The sequence below is a fragment of the Apteryx rowi genome, unplaced genomic scaffold (genome assembly GCF_003343035.1).
Source record: "Apteryx rowi isolate R43461 unplaced genomic scaffold, aptRow1 scaffold_360, whole genome shotgun sequence".
Classification (NCBI taxonomy): domain Eukaryota; kingdom Metazoa; phylum Chordata; class Aves; order Apterygiformes; family Apterygidae; genus Apteryx; species Apteryx rowi.
The window spans coordinates 396,193-406,498 of NW_020450086.1; the positions used below are offsets into that span (position 1 = coordinate 396,193).

Below are 10,306 nucleotides of genomic sequence, written 5' to 3' on the forward strand. Positions count from 1 at the left end.
TCCTTTCATAAGTCCATATTTCGAGAAATAAAAGTGCATCCAACATTAGAATCTGACCTAAAAATTCCTTGTAGAATTAAGATACATTTGATTTAAATCCAAGTTATCCCTTGGTTTGAAGTAAGTCCAGTTTGCAAATAAAGTTTTCTTTCTACTTCTTCACTTTGCAGTTCCTTACAGCATAATCAAATCCATGAAATCACAGATGAGACTTTTCAGGGACTGTCCTCTCTTCGTATCCTGTAAGTGCAAGTTGTTACATACTGAATAAAACAAGCTGATGTTTCTGATTCACATGTAAGCAGATGTCAGGGTTTGGTGTTCTGAATTTGGTTTATGTTGAAAGGCCATATATGCTGGATCCTATGGTAAAGCAAACAATATGCAAGAGAGAGATGCTAGTAGCAGCCAGTTTCAGTCCCCCCTTTTTTATTCTCCATGTTGCATTTATAGACTTTCACATATATTTGTATAATATATAGAAAGAAAATATATACTTGTAAGTAAGGACAGGTAAAATAATACTTATTTTTACAGAAAGTTGTTTAAATTTATAAGTAAAATATATATATTCTTTCAGGTACATAAAATTGAATGCCCAATTACTAGAGAGTTTTAGTATGGAATTTCATTTTTAAGAGATTTTTCAGTAGTCCACTATTTTGTATTATATATATATTTTTTGGAGACATACTATGTATTTTCCTTGACAGGAGCAGATTAATAATACAAAATTATCCCCTTCCCTAATATTTCCATCTATATAAAGTTTATATATAAACATTGAAATTGTCAATAGTCTGATAATAATTATCTAAATTATTTGTGAACATTATGACTCCAACTGTGGTGATAATACAAAAGCACATACAAGATATTACAAAGATAAAAGGGATATTAAAAAATCTATAAATTGACAGGTGCTTTAAAATGAATGCCTTAATGTAAGTCATGGTGGTCCACCAGGAGCTGGATCTGGATTTTGAAATCCAACAAAGCAGATGCCCGTCTCTTTCTTCACGCTGTTCCTTCATCCCTTCCAGTGTAGTCATCCACAGGGGCAGTTGTCACCAAGCTGAGCTGCTAGTGCTGAGGGATGAGGGACGGGAGGGAAAGCAAGCACTAATGGGAGAGAGATGCTATCTTGGGGACGAGGAAGTTGGATATGGCTGCCTGACCGAGAAGAGATTGGGCTACTACTGCGCCTGTCTGGCTGGGGCTGGAGGGAGAGGGGAAACAGAAGACCTGTTTGACTTTCCTGTCAAAGGCATAATGTATTTGTCAGCTTAGCTTTTTTCTCAGTACAGTGACTGTTTCAAATTTTGATAAAAACACTAAAACAATCTTCTCTGGCATTCATTGCAGTGACCTCAGTAGAAATCAGATCCACCAGATTCACAAGGAAGCCTTCACCACCATTGGAGCTATTGTTAACCTGTAAGTAGACTATTCTGTGTAGTGACCTCCTCTTCCTATCATTAAACTGCTGAAATACTAAAATTTTTTAGCTTAAAAATGGTATGTATTTGTCTTTCATTTCATCTCTGTGGATCACAAAACCTCTTGCTAGCTGAATGTATACAGAGCACAGTAGAAAGATGCTTCTTTAATGTGCCTGCTGCACAGATAGTCATTTTCGAGACCACAGCCTTGGTCTGATACTTCCTACTCCTACAAAGCGTGCTATAGGATCATGAAGCTTACTTTGTTGTAACACTATGTTAATATTCCCATTTCAGAGACTTAAGTTTCAATGAACTCCCTTCAATTCCAACTGAAGGGTTGAGTGGACTGAACCAGCTTAAACTTGCAGGCAATTCTGAGCTGAAAGAAGCTTTGGCAGCAAAGAACTTTGCAAAGCTCCGGTATGTTGGTTAATAACACTGTAAGAGTGCCTCGCTTATTTTGACAGTAATAAACAATGTGACAGTAAATGAAGCCCATTTAGATAATACTTATGACAGATGATGAGGCATTTGCTGAGTCCTGCAGTACCTTAATGTTGGCATATATTAAGGGGCGTCCTGACTGTTCTGATGTAGAAGCCATTTGCAGGCATTTTTCTTGGACCCTTTTACATTATAGCTCCCCAGCTTTTTAGACAGATGCCATCTGACTTTGGAGTAGCAGTTTGGATGGTTTCCATTTGTTAATTTGAATTGAGCACATCTGTCTTTCAGGGAGTGGGAAATGGAAACAGACTCACAGGTCCAATTCCATAATCACCACACTTTATGCAAATGCTGTGTATTTTTGGAGGCAAATGATAAGAATAACAGTAGTCATTCAAATTGAAACCTGTTACTGATTTCATCAGGTGGTGAACTGGACAATGAAGAACTGTTTTTCAAAGATCTTTGTAATTATTAGTCTCCCAATCCCTAAGAAGCAATTAAAATTTGTTTCCCATACTGTCAGTTGGGAAAATGGAGATGAAGATACTGTTAATTTGTCCAAGGCCAGCAAGAGAGTCCATGTCACTTTTAGAATCTGGTCTCAGCAGTTCTGTGGAAGTAACAGACTTTGTTTTTGATCTGTGATTGAGAATTAATGCGTTGTTGGATCCTTTAGACTGATGTTCCTCATAAATATACAAGAACAGAATTCAGGAATACTGCTGATGGTTGATATTGCATCCTTGATTCAGAAAGATTTTTCTTTGGTCTGCCATTATTGTTGTGCATATCACTGTTGTGAACAAATGTCAATTGTCAGCAAACGAACGTTGAGAAGGAAAGATGCATTTTTAACATTGTGGTCATCTGGGAATTAACTTTCCTACAAAACAGCAACTGTGTAGTTATCTTGCTTGATTAGTTTTCATTTGTACAGTAATGCCATAAAAACTAGTAAGAACTCGTTTTGTATAAGGAGAAGAATGAGTAGTAAAGCAAGCTAAATATCACAGAATTTTTTGTACTCCTTGCTGCAAACAAGACTTCAATACATCATCTTCCCTTTATCTCAGTGGAAAAGTTTGTCAGAAATGATTATAACCAGTCCAATTTGAAATGAATTTTTCTTAGTGACTCTGACAAAAAGAGGCCTCAGTTTTAGTACTGAAGTGAGCCACTTGATGTTTTTAATAACTGATGATCTTAATTAGGGTTACAACAGATAACGTTGTTCATTGTTTTGCCTGTGTTTCAGGTCTCTCTCTGTGCCGTATGCTTACCAGTGTTGTGCATTTTGGGGTTGTGATTCTTATTTAAACTCTAACACTGAAGATTCCAGTCACCAAGATCAAGGTGCCTTGATGGATCGTGAGAAAGGTAAGCATTTCATTGTAATAGAACCAGTGTATTATTTTTGGGCGACGCTAGACCAAATAAGTGTGCATTGTCTTTAAATAAGGACATTTGGAAAAGAATGTAAATCTTTGTAGGGCTATAAAAGCTGCCTCTGAAAGAGCTTGGCAGTTGGTTACAGATGGGCAGTGCCCTGCTCTTTTTAAATGTGTGAAATTTGACAGTGTAAGATTTTCCTGTTAAAAATGCCTTTTATTCTCTTATTCTAAATTGCCAGGATGGTTTCTGTCATTTTCTTCCAGAGCTCCCAGTAGAAAAATCCAATTGGTCTCTGCTGAGACCAGTTCCTGTTCAGACAGGGCTTGAACTCTCTCCCTACACTGTCTAGTTTAAGGCCCATAGATCTTTCCCTAGTGATGAAAGATTTTGCTTCTTTATAATAAAGCATTATGAGTAGCTAGGGCAGGCAGTAGTATCTTAAATGGTTACAGCAATTTCTGCAGTGAGCCTTTGACCTTAAGTGGCAAACCAGAACAGCTCCACTTGTTAAAGGCTTGAATATTGGTGAGGTGTTAGGTCTTTGATCTTTCAAAGGAATACTTCCATCCTAGGCAGCTCTATTGCATATCACTTTTTCCCTTTCTATGACTAACCTGTTTTTCCTTTTACTTGGATACAGTTGATGCAGATGTTCTAAGAAATGATGAAAATGAGGAATTGAGGCAGACTATTATTCACTGTACACCAACAACAGGTAAACCTAATAAAGTGCTTTAGCTGTGCTGTGAACTTCAGGCATTGTGTTATGCAAATAGCTGTGTACAGAATTACACATTTCATCCCTCATAGTCATTCTGTACACAGATGAAATTCTACAATACTTTGGTGAAACTTCATTTGATGTCAGTGTTGTTTTGGATGAGCAAATGCAAAAAGATTTAGCTCAGCTTTACACCCATAGCACTATATTGGAGAGCTGTGTTAGGAAAAAAACCCTGAAGTTTGTTTCCATAAGCAGAACATACAGGACTGTAATCTTCATTTGGAGCATGTTGTGTTTAATGCACTGTCCCCTGTGCTACTCTTGCCAAAGCAATGTCTGTGGAGGAGACTGTATGCATGCTCATCTGCTTCAGTGAGAAGTCAGCCTGTGCTTCAAAAATTCAGTTGGAACTGCCTTCACTGGTGTTGTAAACTAAGCTTGCTGTCTTTGCAGAAGAGAGGTTGAGGAACACTCATATGGTCTGTTCCCCCAGCCCTGCTAATGGCAGCATTAATGGACAGCAGAGGGGCTGTTACAAGTAGCTAGAACAGGCAGTATTATCTTAAACTGCCACAGATTTTTTTGCAGTGAGTCTTACTGGCATACCAGAACTACTCCAGTTCAGAGTTGAACAGTCCAGGAGTGTTGGAAGCCTTTGATCTTGTAAAGGAATATTTTCATTCTAGGCAGCTTCATTGCTGCCCTTCTGCTTATCTTCCTTCTACTGAGAATTTCCACACAYGGTCCCACTCAGCTACTGGAGCGCCAGCTGTGGGGCTTCCTCCTTCCTCGTCTTTGCCACAGGCTCTTGAGGAGAGGCTTTTTATACATCTTGTATCCTCCTGTTTGCATGAGCAGGAATATATAGAGGCATGCTTCCAGTGAAGCTACTTCTGGGCGACCAAGGGTTTCCCAAGTCTTGTTTCATTCTTTTCTCCTAAACTAGTATTTTAAATCTATTATGAAGATTCATCTGTTTGCCCTTCATCTTTTGTGCTAGCTCCAGCTTTAGCATATAGAAAATTACAAGGATTTCTTGATCACAGCAAAAAGTCTGTGGTCAGAAAGTCAAACATTACTAGTGTAACTGCATAATCTGAGAATTAATTTGACCCATGCTACTTATTTGCTTTTGATCTCCTGTTTGCAGAATGAAAATTCAAATGGTATGTTGTATGGGTTAAATCTTTAAAGTCCTTAGCTCTCTCTTTTGGCCCATGCCAGAGATGCTGTAGCTCTAAAAGGAATGAAGAGCTTGTTTTACAAGTTTACAGTTTGCCTTGTTTTTCCACCAGTCCCTCCCATATTAACAACTTATTTTCCAGTCCATATGTCATCTGGTCATAAGTAGGACACTCCACCCACCATATAAGTTCTGAATCATTGCTCGTCTAGTAGATCCACTTTCCACTTTGCCTAATGGCAGGAATGGATTGCTGAACAGTGGCACTCTAATAACATAGCACCGAAAGCAGCAAAACTCATCCTTCCTAGTRTGAATTTCCCCCCCTACTTATGAAGTATGCATTTCTCTGGATGGGTTGGGAATATTGGTGGGAGAGTAGGTTAAGTTTTAACTATAAGGGCAGTTAAATGTTAGGAGAAAGACAGGAAGATGTGGTGGGTTTTGTTCTTTGTCTAAAGATACCTTGTTATACTGTTACTAGAAAACAGACTTCAAGTTGATTTTGGAAACACTGAGTTCACATTTTTAAATTTCCTAAGTAGCAAATTTTTATTTTTAAATATATTCAGGTTAGCAGATTTTGCTGCATCATGTTAACATACTTTAATGATTCTAGTGATGATCTTTTACTCTGGGATACCTGCAAAAAAAGGGACTTTACAGCTGGTTTTACTGGTCTAATAATCTAGTTAACAGCATTATTTCCTGGCCAGGAATAAAGTTTGCTCATTTAAACAAACAAACAAACAAAAAAGATTCTTTTTTGCCTTCGCAGTTCAGTTATTCCTGGTAGTGGCTTTACGCCTTGGAAGATGCTGTACTGACCATTAATCATCCTCAGCAGTTTCTGTGGCAGTCAGCATTTGGAGTGGGGTGTATTCACCTTTCCCCTGCCTAAAAGGGGAGCATGAGCTGTGCGGAGCCTGAGGTCCGGGGGCTCCTCCTGCCCCTGCCGGGCCGGGGCTGCCCYGGCCGGGCTCGGCAGCGCAGTGCGGGCGATGTTCTGCCTCGTCCTCAGCCGCAGAGCACCTGATTGCATGGCCAGAGCCTCGCTATTGTGTGTAGGACAATTAGCAGTTCCTAATAGGGATGAAGGAGAGGTTAAACTCTTCTAATTGTTATATAAAATCACTGGTATTTTCCTATGGAATAAGTAGCAATTAGAAGGATTAGAAGGGTAAGGAGAATATAGTGATCTTTTTTTTTTCTTGTCTCTCCTCATATTATTTTGCCTGTTACACATTTTATTATTTAAGCTTTTTACCACTTTGTTCTTCAGCTCAGCAAAAGAAGAAGAACCGTTTTCCCTGTGTGCCTTTCCAGGCTCACAGTGCCTTTCATCAACAAAAAAGGGGGAAAAAAAGAAACTTGCAGTGAAATTCCTGCCCCTATTAAAGCCGATAAATTGAATTTGTCGGCTGTTTTACAGATGTTTCCTTGTGACCAAAAGYTACTCTGGAAGGCATGTTTGTGAATTATTTTTTGAGAGAGCAGCTTTTAAAAAATCCCTTCCCCCTAAAAGTTGGTTGTGAATACTTGTTTTTATTCCATTACCAGCTTGGTTTATAAAGTGTAAAATCAAAAGAAAGAAAAAATGTTTAGGTGGCACTAATAAAAGCTATTTTGAGTAGCTAAAAGGTAATTAAGTTTGTTTGTTTATACAAAGTATTCCCGAGTGACCATTCATCGCAGTAATTATTATTTCAGGCATAATTAATTAGTAAATAGCTGCAGCAGAATAGTTTACTTTCAAATGACCTATTTAGCAGTTCAGCTGGGTACTCTATTCATGAATTAATGAGGAGTGCTCTTGTAATCTTGCTTGTTAAGGCACGATTTTTTTTTCCTAAACTGGTTGTCCTTTTTCTTCTAGGTGCTTTCAAGCCTTGTGAATATTTACTGGGAAGCTGGATGATTCGACTTACTGTCTGGTTTATTTTTTTGGTTGCTTTGTTCTTCAACCTGCTTGTCATGTTAACAATATTTGCATCTTGTACTCCATTGCCATCCTCCAAACTGTTTATAGGCCTGATTTCTGTCTCTAACTTATTTATGGGAGTCTATACTGGTATTTTAACTTTTCTGGATGCTGTCTCTTGGGGAAGATTTGCTGAATTTGGCATATGGTGGGAGACTGGCAGTGGTTGCAGAGTTGCTGGGTTTCTTGCAGTCTTTTCGTCAGAAAGTGCCATTTTTTTCCTGATGTTGGCAGCTGTTGAGCGGAGCTTCTCTGCAAAGGAGATCATTAAAAAGGGGAAAAGCAATCACCAAAAACAATTTCAAATTGCTGCAGTTTTTGCTTTCCTGTGTGCTATGGTAGCAGGATGCTTACCACTCTTTCATAAAGTGGAGTATTCAGCGTCACCCCTTTGCTTGCCCTTCCCCACTGGAGAAACACCTTCATTAGGTTTTACAGTAACTTTAGTGCTCCTGAATTCGTTAGCATTTTTGTTAATGGCTGTTATCTACACTAAACTGTATTGCAACTTGGAGAAAGAGGACCTCTCCGAAAACTCTCAGTCCAGCATGATTAAGCATGTCGCTTGGCTAATCTTCACGAATTGCATCTTTTTCTGCCCTGTTGCGTTTTTCTCATTTGCACCGTTGATCACTGCAATTTCTATCAGCCCTGAAATAATGAAGTCTGTTACTTTGATATTTTTTCCATTACCTGCTTGCCTGAACCCAGTTCTGTACGTGTTCTTCAATCCAAAGTTCAAGGAGGACTGGAAGTTGCTCAGACGTCATATGACCAGGAAGAGTGGAGCAGTAGCAATTTCCGTCAATACTCAAGGGGGCTGCGTGACGCAGGATTTCTACTATGACTGTGGCATGTACACACACTTGCAGGGTAACGTTGCCATGTGTGAATGTTGTGAATCGCTCCTTTTGTCCAAGCCTGTGCCATGTAAACATTTAATAAAATCCCACAGCTGCCCCACGCTGGCAGTAGTGCCTTGCCAAAGGCCAGACGGCTACTGGTCAGACTGTGGCACCCAGTCAGCCCACTCCGATTACGCGGACGAAGACGACTCCTTCGTGTCGGACAGTTCAGACCAAGTGCAGGCCTGCGGGCGTGCATGTTTCTACCAAAGCCGAGGATTCACTTTGGTTCGTTACGCCTACAACATACCAAGAATTAAAGACTGAAGGGCTTTGCCATCAGCTGTTCTAAGGAAAAGGTGTAATGCTTCGTAGACGGTTACCCATTTTGACCTTTCAACCAGGAAGCACTTTTGTAATCGTTTTTTTTAGTGTCATTTGTAAAGAAGGGAAGTGGGCAGTAATTTCTTGAGCCATACATTTAAAAATAATAAATTGCCCTGACTGTAAATAATTGGTAAATCAAATTTGTTACCCAATATTTTTACTCTTTGCGAGCAATAGTGGTTTCTTTTATACAGTTTTTACATGCTGAAGGTCTCTTTCCACGTTGTGCTCCAGTTGTTTTTTGCTTCTGCTGTTGGCAAGGTAAGTTGTTGGGGTTTTTTTTCTTCTTGCCAAAGCACAATATAAAGGACAGCTGTTAATATTAAAGAAACTATTTTTAAGTGTGACTTTTCTATAATAAAGCAAACAACTCTGTTGCTAGCTTTGTATAGTGTATTCAGCATTGAATCTCAGGATGAATTTTACTGCAGGGCCAACAAAGGGATTAATTCTCCCGTACAGAACTGTGAGAGTGATACAGGAACACCATGTTTGTTTTATATTTCAAGCCAACATTCAATTTGAAAAAACTTTTTTTTTTTTTCTAATAGAAGTACTTAGAATCCGCAATATCTGTGGACTCCATGAAATAAGAATATTAACAGCTGTCAGGAATAATAGAGTTGAAAACATTTTTCTGTGATGATGCATTGCTTCAGGTGAACCACAGCACCTTCCTTCAGTATTGTGCAGTAAGGTCCTGCTATTGGAAGGAATATCGATGGATCAGATGGTACATCAGCAGTGCTGTCAGTGTATGCAGCTCGTGTTTATAGGAAAAGACTGGCTAATGTTTCACCATCTGTTGAATGCTAGCGCACCCAACAATATCTGTGAATAGACTGAGATTTTAGCAAATGGAGGGACAACAGAAAGCAATTTTGCAATAAAATAAATGTGTTTTTGCCAATTATTTTACTGAGAGTAAAATAGACTGTGTGGAGTCACTGATTTTCATGTAAATCAGCGCATTATTTTTAAACCATTTAAGTCCTGAGGCCCAAATCATTTAACTACAATCACTGATCCATTTATCTACATTTAGTTTGAAATCTGATCAATAAAGTTATGAATGCATGATCAAGTAATTATATATGTTTCTTGGGCAATATGTTAAATCAAGAGCAAATCCACTGCCATCCCAGTTACTCTGGAGACATTCTTCTTAAGATTTAAAGCTAGATTGCTGTTTTGAGAATTAAACTGTATATACTGTTCATATGATGAATTTTTATCTTCGTATTGTAAATTATTTGATAGAACACATGATGGGAAATGTGGCTTCAGTTCATTTTGTTAATTAAAGCTACCTCCTAAAATATAGTGGCTGCCAGTAGCAGGATGTTTAAAATGTGGTTTATATACTTTTTGCATTGTAAATAGACATGGTTGTATATTGTCACTGTAATAAAAACAGAATCCTTGTATATCAAAATCATGTAGTTTGTACAAAATATGGGAGGATTATTTACTGTATGCTGTTAATTTTGTAAGCCAAAATATTCACATGTAAAAAGAAAAGAGAAGAAAACCACCCCAGAGTTGTTCATTCTTATATTTACACTTGTAAATATTACATCTGCAATTAGCATGGAATGTTACACTGAAAGCAAATAAAGGGTACATGAATATTGATTGTTATTTATCTCCATTTTTTTTAAAAGTTAAGATCAAAAATGGTGCAGCTAGATTAAAAAAAGATTGTAGATGATCATGTGTCATCTGCTCTGCACTACGTGTGGTTAGAGTTTTGGGAAAGAATTGCCAGCAAAAGAGAGTTGCCAGTTTATATGTGGATTTATGATCTCAGACTAATGCTGACTCTAGACATGCAGGATGTTAAAAAATTCAGAGATGTGTTTGCCCTCTTAGAAAGTGATTTCCTTTTTTTTTTTTTTT

General features: G+C 38.2%; 1 protein-coding gene across 2 annotated transcripts in view; it reads left to right on the forward strand.

Moving 5' to 3' along the window:
• LGR4 (leucine rich repeat containing G protein-coupled receptor 4) overlaps positions 1-10,306 on the forward strand; it is a 64,452-nt gene that overhangs the window by 53,528 nt on the left and 618 nt on the right. Inside the window, exons 13-18 of one of the 2 annotated variants that reach the window (XM_026073114.1) lie at positions 171-242; positions 1,366-1,437; positions 1,740-1,865; positions 3,151-3,272; positions 3,928-4,002; positions 7,071-8,668. In XM_026073114.1, the coding sequence (XP_025928899.1) occupies positions 171-242; positions 1,366-1,437; positions 1,740-1,865; positions 3,151-3,272; positions 3,928-4,002; positions 7,071-8,347 (1,744 nt within the window). In that variant the 3' untranslated portion in view covers positions 8,348-8,668. Of the gene's footprint in view, positions 1-170; positions 243-1,365; positions 1,438-1,739; positions 1,866-3,150; positions 3,273-3,927; positions 4,003-7,070; positions 10,043-10,306 lie in introns of those variants that run through there. The other variant, XM_026073115.1, reaches the window with a different exon arrangement.